General features: G+C 38.4%; 1 protein-coding gene across 5 annotated transcripts in view; it reads left to right on the plus strand.

Moving 5' to 3' along the window:
- Positions 1-18,023, plus strand: part of LOC127430727 (acetyl-CoA carboxylase) — a 94,034-nt gene that overhangs the window by 40,022 nt on the left and 35,989 nt on the right. For 3 of the 5 annotated variants that reach the window (XM_051680733.1, XM_051680742.1, XM_051680769.1), the window contains 12 exons: positions 1,603-1,737; positions 1,832-1,978; positions 2,708-2,896; positions 3,158-3,258; positions 3,361-3,449; positions 5,131-5,255; positions 5,386-5,499; positions 7,270-7,383; positions 7,502-7,591; positions 9,907-10,025; positions 15,188-15,211; positions 16,016-16,117. In XM_051680733.1, the coding sequence (XP_051536693.1) occupies positions 1,603-1,737; positions 1,832-1,978; positions 2,708-2,896; positions 3,158-3,258; positions 3,361-3,449; positions 5,131-5,255; positions 5,386-5,499; positions 7,270-7,383; positions 7,502-7,591; positions 9,907-10,025; positions 15,188-15,211; positions 16,016-16,117 (1,349 nt within the window). The remainder of the gene's footprint in view (positions 1-1,602; positions 1,738-1,831; positions 1,979-2,707; positions 2,897-3,157; positions 3,259-3,360; positions 3,450-5,130; positions 5,256-5,385; positions 5,500-7,269; positions 7,384-7,501; positions 7,592-9,906; positions 10,026-15,187; positions 15,212-16,015; positions 16,118-18,023) is intronic. The other 2 variants (XM_051680751.1, XM_051680761.1) reach the window with 1 other exon arrangement.

Below are 18,023 nucleotides of genomic sequence, written 5' to 3' on the forward strand. Positions count from 1 at the left end.
AAATGATCCCTCCCCCTACTTAAACCTTCATCATTAAAAAAAAAAAACTACTACAAAATACTACAACAATACTCAAATCAACTGAAATAAATAAATAAATAAATACCCCTGGAAAACCTGCTATGACTTTCTCTCCTTTTTCACCTCTCATGATTTGCATCCCTGATCATTATTAACAAATCCAAATTGTACACACAAATACCAAATTAATTGAAAATGTGTTTTACGTTCTTAGGAAAGAAAGTTCAATGAAGAATTTGTCTGGGTGAGACATTCTGGCAAATGTAACATGTTCAACACTTACAGTAATTAGGAATAAGTAATTGAATAGACACTAACTGTTTAAATCTTTTTTTGATCTATTCTTTAAAACTAGATTTTGTTTTCCCCTTTTAAAATCCTCCTTAAACAGAAACATAAAAATAGAAATCAGACATAAACTGTTAGCTGGTGATTTTGACTGCATTATGACAATAATAATGATGATGATAACGTGTGATCTACCTGTTGAATACAGTACCTGTTGCCTACACACACTAACTGCAATACATGGTAGAATTACACTTTGCAGTGTTTTTGAATCTGAGGTATATCAGATTTAGTTTAATGTTAACCGAGACATAATTCAGTGCATGTGTTCTGATTTTATTTGCTTTGAGAAATGTTTTCTGTAGCAGACAGAGAACACACCTGATTTCTATAAAAAAAACTGAGTTGTTCTACATTAACAGCTCATTTTCTGTTTTCTTAGTAGGGTGCAGTTTAGAGTTTTCTTTTCTTTAGATATAATAACAGCTAGAACAGTACTCATAATATTACTCAAACATGTTCTGTTTTCATTCAAGGCATAATTTAAAGTTTTAGAGATCATACTGATTTTATCTTGACTATTTACATATGTGCCCTTGTGGTAATCCAAAAGTAATGAAAAGTAATCAGATTAAATTATTTTCATATTGCTGTAATTGGAGTATGGCACTGATTACATTTATTGTTAAGTAATCTGTAACAGATTACATTAAAAAGTAACCCTCCCAACCCTGCATACATGCATATGGAATACTGATAATTCACCATTGTCACACAGAAAATAAACGTGATAAAGTAGTCATGTTTTTGTTATAAACAAAGAAATATAGATATCCAAAGAAATGATCATTAAAATATGAGTTATGGAAGTGCAAAAAATAAATAAATAAAAATAATTAAAACTGACTGTTACATATCTAGGGTCTTTAAATGACCCTATACACTTTTGGTAAGTAAACGGTTATAAAAAATTCAGTTTTTATCATTTTTGTTTTATTTTTATTTTTTTTTTTACAATTTTGGTTACACGATTCAGAAGAGAAAGGTTACACTAATACTAAAGAGGCACAACTCCATAAAATTGATGAGGTACATGGGGTGGAATGAGGTCCCGGGTCACTAAAGACCTGAGGTATGCATTAAAGGCTTAAAGTGGTCCAGACTTTATGCCAATAGTTAAATGTCTAGCTATGCAAAACCAAAGAAACCACAGAGGTTGGTGTGCTGGTGTGAAATTTGTTTTGTTTTGCAGCATTATAAACAAGATGTACTGTATGTATGTGTGTTTATTAGGTGATGAAGATGGTGATGACTCTGATGGCTTCAGAGTCTGGCTGTATTCACTATGTAAAGAGAGCAGGCGCAGTGCTGGAGCCAGGCTGTGTCATCGGCAAATTACAGCTGGACGACCCCAGCAGAGTACAGCAGGTACATGCATCATTATGTATGGTCTACATATGATGTACATTTTGGCTAGGTCATTTAAATGAGATTTAGTGATTTAAATGAGTGTGTGTTACAGGCAGAACTGTTTACAGAATCATTGCCCAGTGTTCAGTGTGTGGCTCTGAGGGGAGAGAAGCTTCACAGGGTCTTTCACAGCACTCTGGATCACCTGGTGCACATCATGAATGGCTACTGTCTGCCAGAACCCTTCTTCAGTGCCAAGGTGAGGAAACACCTGAACACATGGACCTCTCAGTCCTAAAAAATAAATAAAATCACAGACCAATAAGATATAAGCTTTTGGGTCATATGTATGGAACCAACAGATATATATATGGGTCTGTTGATATCATTGGTCTATTAGCACAAAGAATATATCAAAGTGGCTAGAAATATACCTCTACTGCTGAAAGGAATATGTCATTATTCCTTTATACAACAGTAAGTTCCAGTCCTCAAATCTTATTGGATAAGTGGAATTCCAAGAGTACTGATATTCACCGATTCGTTCAGTGAATATTTTGGGGGGGGGCTGCATATTAACTCCAGTAGGTGGCGACAAATTAGCGCCTTTTATTTTATTAGTCATTCAGTGACTGACTCAACTGATTCGTAAAAAAAAGAGAATTAGAACAATTCGTTCACAAAGATTCTTTCAAAAACACTGATTCCTTTACGAACTAAACACCACTTGTTCAAAACAGTGTATTGAGATCAGTGTGGAGAATAGAGTTTGATGCTTTGCCTTCTTTTGGAACTATTTTCGCTATTTTTTTGGTTTGTATTTTACATGTGAGTAACTGGACTGCGACTTTTATCTCAGTGAATGATGAAAATTCATGCCACACTCTGTAAATAGTTTTTGTGTACATTTCCACAGCCGATTTTCATCAGCATTTTGCACTACTCTTGCTGTGAAAAGCTCATAAGGTGTGTATGTGTGTGTTTTTAGCTGAAGGAATGGGTGGAGCGTTTGATGAAGACTCTCAGAGACCCCTCTCTACCCCTGCTGGAGCTTCAGGACATCATGACCAGTGTTTCAGGCCGTATTCCTCCTGCTGTAGAGAAAGCCATCAAGAAAGAAATGGCTCAGTATGCCAGCAACATCACCTCTGTGCTCTGCCAGTTTCCCAGCCAGCAGGTATCTCTTTTGGTCTTGAGTGTGTGACTATTTAAAACTATGAAACTATAGCTCTGTTCCAATCCCTAGTGGGCTGCCCAACATCGTAGGCACACGATCAGAGTTTAAATCAGTCTAAATCAGAGTTTTGTGTTATTAGCTTAGCAACATGTGCTAATGCCAAACTGCATTCAAATCAGTTTAGTGTTGAGCATCTTGTGTGCTTCACATAAGGAGTGCTATTAGTTGCTGCTTGTAAATGTTCAAAAATTTTCATCTCAGATCGCCAATATCCTGGACAGTCATGCAGCCACACTGAACAGGAAATCCGAGAGAGAGGTCTTCTTCATGAACACACAGAGCATTGTGCAACTGGTTCAGAAGTTAGTCATTAAATAAAAACAAAACTACATATTAACACACAACTACATATACAGACGCCCCATGTACAACTGTTGCCCTCCTGTGTGTTTTTATGTTCTCAGGTACCGCAGTGGCATCAGGGGTCATATGAAGTCCGTGGTGATGGACCTCCTCAGGCAATACTTGCGAGTTGAAGTTCAGTTTCAGCATGGTGTGACCGCCTCTTCTATGACCATAAACAAACCTTTAGTTTCAGTGGCTTTAAAATATTCGGACACTTAACCTCTTCAACTCTGGGGCATTTTTGGGCTGCCGCCTGCATTTTTTTCGCTCTCAAATTTAAAAGCTCACCATTTACACATGCTGTGGACTAATTGCCAAAAATTGGTCTTATCCCCCTAAATTAAAAAAAGAATATATGTTTTCAATCTTATGGAAAAAAAAAGTCAGATGGCAGTAAGTACTAGAAAAAAGAATTTTCCCTTATCATTTTCCGTCACCAAATGCCGATCTGAAATATAGGTGGCGCTCTAACGCATTTTAGCCCTCACAGATATGTTTGTCCATAGATATTCAGTCTAATTTTCAGTTCACGCACCACCCCAACTGTTTCATCGAATATCTTGGCCTCTGAGTGGACTAGAAGCTCTAGGTGTCATTAGAAGGCTGAGACCCTTTGCACAGATATATTACATTTTATCATCAATAATCGGTAACATATATTTCCAATTTTCCTGCTGGACCGTATATATTTTTCTGGACATCTAAGATATAACATTGGATTTTTCACACAAGCAAGATTACAGAAAAGTAAAAAATGACTAATTTTTTTTGAAAACTGCCTAAGGTGATATAATGTTTTTAGCTGTTTGGGGCTTATAGCAGCAATGATCTGTGCATAAAAGAGACATTTGAATGTGTCTTACAGAAATCATTTTTCACTTTGTGATTGTTTTGAAAATATTTTGAATTGTGGTATTAGGGCAACAAAATAAACTGTACAGTCAGAGCTTTCATTTGATATATGATTTGTTTATTTAAGTGCTATTTGAAAGACTTTTATATTCATATTAACATTTCTACCACATGACCTCTAGGTGGCGCTGATTTGCAATGCGGATGTTTTCAGCCCTTAATTTGTTATTTTATGTAACATAAATGCAGAAGTGATGGTTACCTAGGAAAAGTTCATATTCCATGTTTTCAAATGATTCCCCATATGCCTGACTTGCAGGTGTCTGGAGACTTTAACATTTTAAACGTAAAATGTATGGCAACATAGTGCCCTCTTTTGGACCCGCTAGCGGGTCCGCAGATTTGAAGAGGCTAAACTTATAAGTGCATGAATGTTATTGCTTGAAATTGCATTTGAGAACAATATATGAAACCAAGTGGCATTTATTTTAAAGAAAGATGAGACAATCACATTTTTCAGGTAAAATATTTAACAAAAAGAAGTTTAGGTTTCAGATGATAAACATGTACAGTATATAGTTAATGTGCTGAACTACACCTGTGGTTATTCTGCTACGGCACCTTGAGGTGAACTTAAGGGGATCTTCTTACATCCACTAAAAATGACCAGTGAGTTAAAAGTAATTGCATAATTTATTCTGAGAAAAGGTCTAGCAAATTGTTTGCAAATGCCGCTTGGTTTGATATTTGTGTATCTATTATCTGTTACTACTATTAACATTAGTACATTTTTTAAGTGAGACAAGTGTCCAAATATATTTGTGAGCCACTATATCTCTGCTATTTTCATGCACCGTATTTTCTCATTTGAGCACTTGATGGCAGTATAATATTTTGGTACTTTCTGGTGTATTGAATAATTGTAACATTTCACTTTCTTTCTGCGTATGTGTGTGTGTGTGTTTGTTATTGGTCAGGTCACTATGACAAGTGTGTGTTTGCATTACGAGAGGAAAACAAAGGGGACATGGCCAATGTGCTCAACTACATATTCTCTCACGCAAAAGTTACAAAGAAGAACTCTCTGGTCACCATGCTCATTGTGAGTGTATATATAGTCTGTGTGCATTTAAAAACATATTACTTATAAGTTCACATGTGGCTCCATTCCAGTGGGTTTTTTTCTTTTTTTTTTTTATAGTAAATAGTTTGTCCCTCACTTCTCTCTGTAGGATCAGCTGTGTGGGCGAGACCCCACTCTGACTGATGAGCTCATGGCCATCCTCACAGAGCTCACCCAACTGAGCAAGACCACCAATGCCAAGGTGGCACTGCGGGCACGCCAGGTCAGATCACCACACATATTCACAAAATGAGAGCTCAGAGACTCGAAAACCCAAGAAATCTTTACTTTAGACTTCATACACTAATAAGCTCTATTTCAGTACTTTGTGAGCTGCCCACCTAGACAGAGTTGTTAGGCAGCATACTGAGAAGATGCATCCTTTTCACATACTGTAAGGCAATCCCAGAATGCCCATGAACAGAGAAAGATTCAATTTGGTCACTTATGAAATTCCAGTGCATTCAGAAAGTATTTGATAACTTGATAACTTTGCAAATTTATTAAAAAGAAAAAACTAAAATATCACATTGACATAAGTATTTAGACCCTTTGCTATGACACTTGAAATTTAGCTCAGGTGCATCCCATTTCTCTGGATCATCTTTGAGATGTTTCTACACTTTGATTGGAGTCCACCTGTGGCAAATTCAACTGATTGGACATGATTTGGAAAGGCACACACCTGTCTATATAAGGTCTCACAGCTGAAAATGCATATCAAAGCAAAAACCAAGGCATGAGGTCAAAAGAACTGCCAGTAGAGCTCAGAGACAGGCTTGTGTCGAGGTACAGATCTCGGGAAGGCTACAAAAACATTTTGGCTGCATTGAAGGTTCCCAAGAGCACAGTGGCCTCCATAATTCTTAAATAGAAGTTTGGAACAACCAGGATTCTTCCTAGAGCTGGCTGCCCGGCCAAACTGAGCAATCGAGGGAGAAGGGCCTTGATAAGAGAGGTGACCAAGAACCCGATGGTCACTCTGGTTGAGCTCCAGAGATCATGTGTGGAGATGGGAGAAACCTGCAGAAGGACAACCAACACTGCAACACTCCACCGATCTGGGCTTTATGGCAGAGTGGCCAGATGGAAGCCACACCTCAGTGCAAGACACAAAAAAAAGCACCTAAAAGACTCCTTGACTGTGAGAAACAAGATTAACAGGTCTGAAATTAAAATTAAATTGTCTGACCTCATTTCCAAGCGTCATGTCTGGAGGAAACCAGTCACCGCTCATCACCTGCGCAATACCATCCCAACGGTGAAGCATGGTGGTGGTAGCATCATGCTGTGGGGGTGTTTTTCAGTGGCAGGGACTGGGGGACTGGTCAGGGTTGAAGGACAGCTGAACGCAGCAAAATACAGAGATATCCTTAATGAAAACCTGGTCCAGAGCGTTCAGGACCTCAGACTGGGCCGAAGGTTCACCTTCCAACAGGACAGTGACCCTAAGCACACAGCCAAGACAACGCAAGAGTGGCTTAGGGACAACTCTGTGAATGTCCTTGAGTGGCCCAGCCAGAGCCCGGACTTGAACCCAATCGAACATCTGTGGAGAGACCTGAAAATGGCTGTCCATCGACGGTCCACATCCAACCTGACAGAGCTTGAGACAGTCTGTAAGGAAGAATGACAGAAAATCCCCAAATCCAGGTGTGCAAAGCTTGTCGCATCATACTCAAAAAGACTTGAGGCTGTAATTGCTGCTAAAAGTGTTAAGGGTCTGAATACTTATGTCAATGTGATAATTCAGTTTTTCTTTTTAATCAATTTGCAAAGTTATCAAAAATCTGGTTTTTGCTTTGTCTTTAAAAAAATGAAGGGGTCTGAATACTTTCTGAATGCACTGTACCTTGTTAGATGGATGCCTCATTAGAAAGTATGTAGATGGTAGACAGCGAGGCAGCTCATTAGGAACAGAGCTGTAGTCTCCATGAATAAGTTCTTTTATATTTGGTTGAATACAAAAAGAATCATGTCATTCTTCTCACAGGTTCTCATTGCCTCTCATCTTCCTTCATATGAGCTACGACACAATCAGGTGGAATCCATCTTCCTGTCTGCAATCGACATGTACGGACATCAGTTCTGCATTGAGAACCTGCAGGTAGGACTTCCTGGATGTATGTGATTGAGTAGACTGTCCAGCAGATGGCACTCTGTCAGTGTTTTAGTGTTGGACTTTTATAGTCAAATGATTGTCTTTCATGCTTGGTTTTCTCTAGAAACTGATCCTGTCTGAGACATCCATCTTTGATGTACTGCCAAACTTTTTTTACCACAGTAATCAGGTTGTTAGGATGGCTGCTTTAGAGGTAAGGCTGTATCGCTTAATGGCACATTGCACAAATCTACTTTTGTGTCCCATTTATTTATTATTATTTTTTCTTTTTTGAAGCATTAATATATAATATGTAATCTGTTGAATCAAGATTTAATTCCAAAACAAAAAATAAAAAAGATTTTTAATTCTTAACAAATTGGGAACCGTTATGTATTATAAAATATATTAAATGAAACTGTATATACTGTATGTCATAATTGTATAATAGGAAATAAATATTTTTTGTATTATAAAAAAATGAAACATTCCTTAAAATTGTGATGCTCTAGAAGTAACAAAGGAAGACAAGTAAATAATTTTGTTCCATTTTATCCATTTTTAAAAGTAGTTGCATTGATGGCATTTATACAAAGTCTGTGTCTGTGTGTATGTATGTGTGTGTATATGTATATATGGTTTGAGTATTTCTGTAACTGCTGATTTCCTGGGATTTTCACACACAACAGTCTCTAGAATTTACTCAGAATGGTGCTGTAACAGGTTCTTTAATGCTCTTTGTAATGAGGAAGCAGAGGCTAGACTTTTTATGGTGCAAGTCATTTTTCAGTGTCACAGCAATCTTTACGCCCACACACGCACGTGTGTCACTCTTCTCCCTCTGTGGCTCTCATCTTCCCTTTTATCTCTCTGTTGCCTCTCACTGCCACAGAACAGCTGTTAGTAAATTACCCACAGGTGTAACCCCTTACCGCTCTCATCTCCTGATCTTACTCTCCATTCACAAATCGGCACTTATATATATATATATTAAACTCAGCAAAAAAGAAACGTCCCTTTTTCAGGACACTGTATTTTAAAGATAATTTTGTAAAAATCCATATAACTTTACAGATCTTTATTGTAAATGCTTTAAACAATGTTTTCCATGCTTGTTCAATGAACCATAAACAATTAATGAACATGCACCTGTGGAATGGTCGTTAAGACACTAACAGCTTACAGACGGTAGGCAATTAAGGTCACAGTTATAAAAACAAGGACACTAAAGAGACCTTTCTACTGACTCTGGAAAAACACCAAAAGAAAGATGCCCAGGGTCCCTACTCATCTGCGTGAACGTGCCTTAGGCATGCTGCATGGAGGCATGAAGACTGAAGATGTGGTCAGGGCAATAAATTGCAATGTCCGTACTGTGAGACGCCTAAGACAGCACTACAGGGAGACAGGAAGGACAGCTGATCGTCCTCGCAGTGGCAGACCACATGTAACAACACCTGCACAGGATCGGTACATCCAAAAATCACACCTGCGGGACAGGTACAGGATGGCAACAACAACTGCCCGAGTTACACCAGGAAGGCACAGTCCCTCCATCAGTGCTCCGACTGTCTGCAATAGGCTGAGAGAGGCTGGACTGAGGGCTTGTAGGCCTGTTGTAAGGCAGGTCCTTACCAGACATCACCGGCAGCAGTGTTGCCTATGGGCACAAACCCACCTTCGCTGGAACAGACAGGACTGGCAAAAAGTGCTCTTCACTGACGAGTCGTGGTTTTGTCTCACCAGGGGTGATGGTCAGACTCTTGTTTATCGTCGAAGGAATGAGCGTTACACGAGGCCTGTACTCTGGAGCGGGATCGATTTGGAGGTGGAGGGACCGTCATGTTCTGGGCAGCGTGTCACAGCATCATCAGACTGAGCTTGTTGTCATTGCAGGCAATCTCAACGCTGTGTGTTACTGGGAAGACATCCTCCTCCCTCATGTGGTACCCTTCCTGCAGGCTCATCCTGACATGACCCTCCAGCATGACAATGCCACCAGCCATACTGCTCGTTCTGTGCATGATTTCCTGCAAGACAGGAATGTCAGTGTTCTGCCATGGCCAGCGAAGTGCCTGGATCTCAGTCCCATTGAGCACGTCTGGGGCCTGTTGGATCGGAGGGTGAGGGCTAGGGTCATTCCCCCCAGAAATGTCCGGGAACTTGCAAGTGCCTTGGTGGAAGAGTTGGGTAACATCTCACAGCAAGAACTGGCAAATCTGGTGCAGTCCATGAGGAGGAGATGCACTGCAGTACTTAATGCAGCTGGTGGCCACACCAGATACCCCCATTTGTTCAGGGACACATTATTCCATTTCTGTTAGTCACATGTCTGTGAAACTTGTTTAGTTTATGTTTTAGTTGTTGAATCTTTTTATGTTCATACAAATATTTACACATGTTAAGTTTGCTGAAAATAAAAGCAATTGAAATAAAAGATGTTTCTTTTTATATATATTATGTATATAAAAAATATGTGTATATATATAAATTTTTTAATGTGTATATGGGTATGTGATCTTTCCTTAGGTGTATGTTCGTAGAGCCTACATCGCTTATGAACTCAACAGTGTCCAGCACCGTCAGCTGAAGGACAACACCTGCATCGTGGAGTTCCAGTTCATGCTGCCCACCTCACACCCCAACAGGTACCTCAGGATGCCCCGCATTCCCCATCTGTCCCACACACACACCCCTCCCCCTGCTGGGAATGTGGAGGAGCTTGTCAAAACACAATGACAAGAAAGAAAGAGAGAGAAAAGAGAGAGGAAAAATTGAGAGAGAAAAATAAATGAAATTTAAAAGAGAAAGAAAGAAGGATAATGAAGGAAACGATGAGTGAATAAGGCAAAGTATGTTATATCCATCAGCATCACAAGTAAAGGCTGCTGGCTGTGAGCAACACAAATTGTCCTCCACTGTGCCACAGGTTTGTATGAAGTGGGATTAGGAAAGCTTTATGTAGGCACAGAATCTGAATCACAGTGCCAAAATCCCACTGTTGCAGTTCCTGTTTAAAATGTCTTACATTTGTGCTGGCCACAAGAAGCACATTTGTTTATTTCAGGTGACACTGCACTGATTTAACAAACCAAAGAATGCGACCAGGACATGCTCAGTGATCGTGCTGATTGGCTCCTCTTGCACTTCCCGTTTCATTTTCTGCTGCTTTATGCTTGTGAACTGATTCAGTTTAGCCTCCTCTGATGCATGGCAGCCTTTTGCTCGAGTATGTAGTCATATTTTACATTTCTGTCACGTAATCCCAGCTCCCTGCATCCTGCATTCACTTTTCCTCTTGTTAATGCGCTTTGCCTGTAATTTGTGTTAAATGAATGACTTATGCCTTGTACTGTTAAAGTAGGCACATTAAAGATATTTTAGCTGCATATACTGCAGTATTTTAAAAGCAGTTATTGCATGTGAGGGAGGGGTGGTCTAAGTAAAGTGTGTGGTTTGGTTAGATTACAAGCGTTTAAGAGGGAATCTCATGAAAACATGGCTGGGTTACATTTTTAACCCTTAAGCAAGTGAAAGCAATAAGAGAATGTATTTTGACCAAAGAAAATGAAGCCTATTGTAGGACCATTACCTTTTCTCCATGGTGACATTTATTTTCATGACAATTAATAATTAATTTCCACTCTCCATATTTGTATTACCATAATTTGTCCAGACTTTTGAGTTTTTTTTTTTTTTTTTTTAATTCTCATTAATCTCAGTGGTAATTCTCATTAAATTCTCATTACAGTGATTTTGTTTATTTATTACTGTATTACTGTTTAATATTACGATTTTTTTTTTAAATTTAAATCAGCAAAAAGGTAGTACAACAAACACTACCATGGTGTATAAAAATGTATTTTTAATCCTTAAAGCTCTGAAGGTTTTTTTTTTTTAAGATTTCCTGTTTCAGTGGCTTGCCCAAAATTAAAGGCTTATAACTTGACAAAAAAAAAAAAAACAAAACAAAAAAAACAGAGGGTCAAGTGTTTGGTATCATTTTAAAGAATACTTGTCAAATTTTGTAATTATATAGATAGATAAATAAGATCAGCCTAAGAAACTGCTGAAAAATCACAAAAAAATTCATCCAAAAATGTACTTTTTTTCTGATTTGACATTATACAGTGCAATCAGAAAGTATTTAGACCCCTTAATGTTTTTTCACATTTTGTATGTTGCAGCCTAATGCTAAAATGCTTTAAATTATAAACAAATTTCACATCAATCTACACTCCATACCCCATAATGACAAGGCAAAAACCAGATTTTTGATAACTTTGCAAATTTATTAAAAAGAAAAAAACGGAATTATCACATTGACACAAGTATTCAGACCCTTAACACCTTTACCAGTAATTACAGCCTCAAGTCTTTTTGGGTGTGATGCGACAAGCTTTGCACACCTGGATTTGGGGATTTTCTGTCATTCTTCCTTGCAGAGCATCTCAAGCTCTGTCAGGTTGGATGGGGTCTGTCGATGGACAGCCATTTTCAGGTCTCTCCAGAGATGTTTGACTGGGTTCACGTCCGGGCTCTAGCTGGGCCACTTCTTCCACAGAGTTGTCCCTAAGCCACCCTTGCATTGTCTTGGCTGTGTGCTTGGGGTCATTGTCCTGTTGGAAGGTGAACCTTCAGCTCAGTCTGAGGTGCTGAACGCTCTGGAGCAGGTTTTCATTAAGGATATCTCTGATTTGCTGCATTCAACTTTCCTTCAACCCTGACCAGTCCCCCAGTCCCTGCCACTGAAAAACACCCCCACAGCATGATGCTACCACCACCATGCTTCACCACTGGGATGGTATTGCGCAGGTGATGAGCGGTGCCTGGTTACCTCCAGACATGGTGCTTGGAATTGAGGCCAAACAGTTCAATCTTCATTTCATCAGACCTGTTAATCTTGTTTCTCACAGTCAAGGAGTCTTTTAGGTGCTTTTTTTTGTGTCTTGCACTGAGGTGTGGCTTCCATCTGGCCACTCTGCCATAAAGCCCAGATCGGTGGAGTGTTGCAGTGTTGGTTGTCCTTCTGCAGGTTTCTCCCATCTCCAAATATGATCTCTGGAGCTCAACCATAGTGACCATGGGGTTCTTGGTCACCTCTCTTACCAAGGCCCTTCTCCCCCGATTGCTCAGTTTGGCCAGGCGGCCAGCTCTAGGAAGAGTCCTGGTTGTTCCAAACTTCTTCCATTTAAAAATTATGGAGGCCACTGTGCTCTTGGGAACCTTCAATGCAGCTGAAATTTTTTTTGTAGCCTTCCCCAGATCTGTGCCTCGACACAATCCTGTCTCTGAGCTCTACTGGCAGTTCCTTTGACCTCATGGCTTGGTTTTTGCTCTGATATGCATTTTCAGCTGTGAGACCTTATACAGACAGGTATGTGCCTTTCCAAATCATGTCCAGTCAATTGAATTTGCCACAGGTGGACTCCAATCAAAGTGTAGAAACATCTCAAAGATGATCCAGAGAAATGGGATGCACCTGAGCTAAATTTCAAGTGTCATAGCAAAGGGTCTGAATACTTATGTCAATGTGATATTTTAGTTTTTTCTTTTTAATAAATTTGCAAAGTTATCAAAAATCTGGTTTTTGCTTTGTCATAATGGGGTATGGAGTGTAGATTGATGTGAAAAAAATAAATTTAAATCATTTTAGTATAAGGTTGCAACAACAAAATATGAAAATAAAAATAAAAATGAAGGGGTCTGAATACTTTCTGAATGCATTGGATATCTCAGGTTGTAAATAAGATAGCTCCAAAAAACTGCTTTTTGTTTTGTTACCAATCATTCCACCTGTAGTAAAATTTTGTGTTATGACAAAGCAATCAAGTTATAGAATTACAAAATAATTTATCCTCGTGTCCAAAAGCCTCTCCAAACAAATAAAACATAATAAATTGTACATAAGAACTAATTACATGTGCAAATACAACTGACTAACAATGACCTGTCCTGGCCAAATTTCCCCCATAGACCCTTCTCAATCATGGCCTCTCCTAATAATCCCCATCCATTAATTGGCTGTATCACTCTACTCTCTCCTCTCCACCAATAGCTGGTGTATGGTGAGCGTACTGGCACATTATGGCTGCCTTCGCATCATCCAGGTGGATGCTGCACACTGGTGGTGGTTGAGGAGAGTCCCCCTATACTATGTCAAGCACTCTGAGTGCCTAGAAAAGCGCTATATAAATTTAAGGAATTATTATGACTAAAGGTTCGCTCTCTCTTCAAATCATGAGATCTCATTCAGTTCCATTCTGTCATCTGTGCCATCATTGAGTCTGTGTCATGTACTTGGCGCCATCTCCTGGTGGGCATATGTAATTAGAGTGAACGATCCTCTCTGCCCATATTTGGTTGACTTCCAACTCTGGTTGCAGCAATCTGAATCCTAATGCGATTGGTTTAGCATTCTGTGATGATGTAAAACGTACTATATCATTTCCTATAAAGTTATCTGATCCAGGAAAGCTAACGTGTTTTTAACCAAATAACACGTTATGTGCCGTGTGCACATTGTGCTTGGTGTGGATTATCTAATGATCCATTTATCCGATTACATTGTGTGTGTGTGTGGGCTTGTTTTAAAGGGAATCCCCTCCTATTCCGTTTTTTTTTTTTTTTTAAATGTATTTATTTTTTTAGTTATAAGCGAAAACGCGGTGTGTATATATAAGCAACACCTGGTTATATGTAACATGTATGTCAAAGACACGTACTTCACTATTACTCAGTATATTTTTGTCTGTGAGTAAAACAAATAGACTAGATGTATTCTACTCTTTGTGAGCTTACCAATGACATATGACTCATGGCTATTTGATCAGTTTGATGTTTTTATTGCTTACAATAATATGTACAGAGTAAAAGTTTGAATACTGTACATTATCAAAACAGAACACTTCTGATTTATCTGCAAATTTCAAAGCGTTTGTTCAGTTTTGGTCATAATGCCTACATGCATTGGAAAGTAGAGCTTCTAAGCTTTAAAACGATATCTGTTTTGTGTTGGTCAAGACTGTAATTATTAATATTTTGATAATTATTTTTTTCTCGGTGGGCCAAGCTCAAAGGTTAAATAATAAATAATTGATACGATTGTTTCCTAACGAGACACAATGCAATGATTCCATTGACAAGCAATGTGTCTTTCCACACTGAAAGTGAAACTGCTGCATGAGGTGGCATAATCGCAGCCAATCAGAACATATTTAAAATATTGAATGTACTGTTATGAGAAGCAGGATTTTGGACCAATGAGGTTGTGGGCGGGGCTAGCCAGTGTAATACTGCAGAAATAGAAACCAAAGATTGTAGCTCATCACTTGTCAGGCTGGTTAGGACAAAAACTCTGATTAACATGGAAGATATACTTTTTATTGTGGGTCTCTTTATTGTGTCACGTATGGTTAGGACACTGTTAAGGAAATAAGAATTGTCATGAAAATAATGTCACAAATAATAATGGTTTTCTTTAAACAAATATGATTTCTTATTAATTAATTAATTGATTTTTTTTTTTTTTTTTTTGGAGGGAGATATGACCTGGATATGTATTTGAAATGTTTTGTGAAATTGATCATTAAATTAACTGCAATTCGATAATGTATTGAGACTCTTAGCAAATTCAAAAAGTCACAACTGTGCAAATGTAGGAATCCAAATTAATATACGCTGAAATGCTGAAATCGAATTGAATCCATAATTAATGTGAAAAAGCCACACACTTCTAAATCTCTCAGATTGACCCCTCCCATTGATGCCTGACACTAACCAATCATTAATCAATTTTGTTTAATTGCAGAGGGAACATCCCCACTCTAAACAGGTATAGTACACATTCTTTTTTCCATAAATTAAAGCGTAGACATAGAAAATAGAATGAACAAGCAGCATGGTCAGGACTAGTGGAAATCTAAGCCAAGAAATGTTTGTACATCGAACTGTAGATACATCTAAATCAATCAATTAAAAGTATTTATGTTTGGATGAGCATACTACCTGTACTATTTCTGCAGAATGCAGTATGTAAACTGTACACCGTGAAGTCAACAAAGCACACTACTCGCAGTACTGTATCTCAAAATGTGACACACTTCACAGTACAGTGTGCTGGCAGTACAGTGTTCATAGTCAAAGCATAATCACATGGGAAAGTAAAACCTGAAATGAAATCCATCCAAATCCTACTGAATGATTGTTTCCCATAGTTATGTGCATCTCACCCTCAGTATGTTGAATGAGAGAATCACAATAATTGTGAAGCTGTGTGTTGTAAGTAAGTTTGTGTTCCTTAAATGAAAGCTTGTTCTGTTGATCTCGGTAAATAAACTAATTTGCATGGCTCCCTGCACCACTGCCAGTCACAATCTCAACAAAAATGTGTGTGTGATTGTGCCTCTTGGAAATTACTCTCAGCATCACTGTGTGTTTGGAGTGGGTGTGTGTGCATGCAAATGATGGTACACCCATATTAGGTTAAGTGAAGTAAAATGATGTTATTAGGCCTCATACTGCGTTTGAATTAGCTGCGTAATAGTGGTGATTAATTCTACAGTGTGTGATGAAATTGTTGCCCCCTTGGTGTGTGTGCGTGTGTCAAAACGTGACTGTGTCATCGATGTTCTCCCAGGAAACTGTCTGCCCCGCCACAGGACTACAAAACTCCAGATATCCCAGCTAGCGGTAGTGCTTCTACAAGTCCAGCTAGTGTGACTGCTGAGAGTGAGGACAGGTAGAACAGGACAGACTGCTAAGAGCACTTACAGGGTTTAATCGGTTGAAATTCATCTTTTTAATCTATTCACATTGGTCTTTCTGATGAAATCTGGGTGTGAATCTTTTGTTAATTGGACTTTATGGGTAAGGGTTTTTTGTTAATACTAACACGGGTAAGAGAATTCTTATTCAAATTCAGTTTGTAGTAGACATAACAATAGAATTCTGGTAGATGTGCTGTTTTAGTTATAATCATTTAAACTTAAGCTCTTTGGACAGCATCTGGGATATGGTGTTGATTACCACAGAGAATAATTTCAGCTTTTATGTGAAAACAAAGGAAAAATTTATTTACAGTTATGCACATAGAATAGAAGCCTATGGGGCAAGTGTTCAGCACAGTAAATTAACTTTCACACCATTTTAAAGGATAGCCATATTCAGAAATATTCAGAGTTCAGTGCAAGTTAAAGGGATAGTTCACCCAAAAATGAAAGTTATCTCATCATTTATTCACCCTCATGCCATCCCAGACGTGTACGACTTTCTTTCTTCTGCTGAACACAAAGATTTTTAGAAGAATACTTCAGCTCTGTTGGTCCATACAATGCAAGTGAATGGTGACCAGAACTTTGAAGCTCCAAAAAGCACACGAAGGAAGCATAGAAGTTATCCATATAATTCTAGTGTTTAAATCAATATCTTCAAAAAAGACTTGAATTAGAAATAAAAGGGGCCAATCCGTAAACATTAAAATATTCATTTCAAGGGGGGCCTGGGTAGCTCAGTGGTAAAATACGCTGGCTACCACACCTGGAGCTCGCTAGTTCGAATCCCAGGGTGTGCTGAGCGACTCCAGCCAGGTCTCCTAAGCAACCAAATTGGCCCGGTTGCTAGGGAGGGTAGAGTCACATGGGGTGAACTCCTCGTGGTCGCTATAATGTGGTTCGTTCTCGGTGGGGTGCGTGGTGAGTTGAGTGTGGTTGCTGCGGTAGATGGCGTAAAGCTCCCACACGCGCTATGTCTCCATGGCAACGCGCTCAAGCCACGTGATAAGATGCACAGGTTGATGTTCTCAGACGCGGAGGCAACTGGGATTGGTCCTCCGCCACCCGGACTGAGGCGAATCACTACACGACCACGAGGACTTAAAAGCGCATTGGGAATTGGGCATTCCAAATTGGGAGAAAAAAAAATTTAAAATACTCATTTCAAAAGTATAGAAATGTGTGTATATACGTTTACATACACAATGTTTTCACAAAACATTTACTTAAAAACACCTCTATTATTATGAGCATGTTTTCAATTTCTGAGTTAAAAGTAATTTTGAAGTAGATTTTTAAAATATTTATTTTATTAATCATATCAGACATCCTTGTTTGTGAATGACCCATATATATTTTTCCTTTTGTTTTCACAAAATTTGGGACAACTCAAAAATATTATCAGTGGTAATCGATGGAACTTTAATTTTAATTTAATACAATTTTGTTTTTAACCAGGAATAATCATTTAATACCAACCTCCACTACATTATTCTAGCAATATCCCGGGTCTAATACAAGTTAAGCTCATTTGTGGCATAATGTTGATCACCACAAAAATTTATTTTGACTCGTCCCTCCTTTAAATAATGAAAATATCTGGATTACAGTGAGGCACTTACAATGGAAATTAATGGGGGCCAATCCGTAAACATTAAAATACTCACTGTTTCAAAAGTAAAGACACAAGACATAAACAGTATGCATGTTAACATGATTTTAGTGTGATAAAATCGCTCACTAACCTTTTCTGTGTAAAATTATTGCCAATTTTACAACTTTGTTGCCATGACGATGAAATGTCACAAACACTAAAACTCAAACAACTGAAAAAAAATTACAATTTACATAACTTTACAGCTCAAATAATACATA

This window comes from Myxocyprinus asiaticus, chromosome 3 (genome assembly GCF_019703515.2).
Source record: "Myxocyprinus asiaticus isolate MX2 ecotype Aquarium Trade chromosome 3, UBuf_Myxa_2, whole genome shotgun sequence".
NCBI lineage: Eukaryota > Metazoa > Chordata > Actinopteri > Cypriniformes > Catostomidae > Myxocyprinus > Myxocyprinus asiaticus.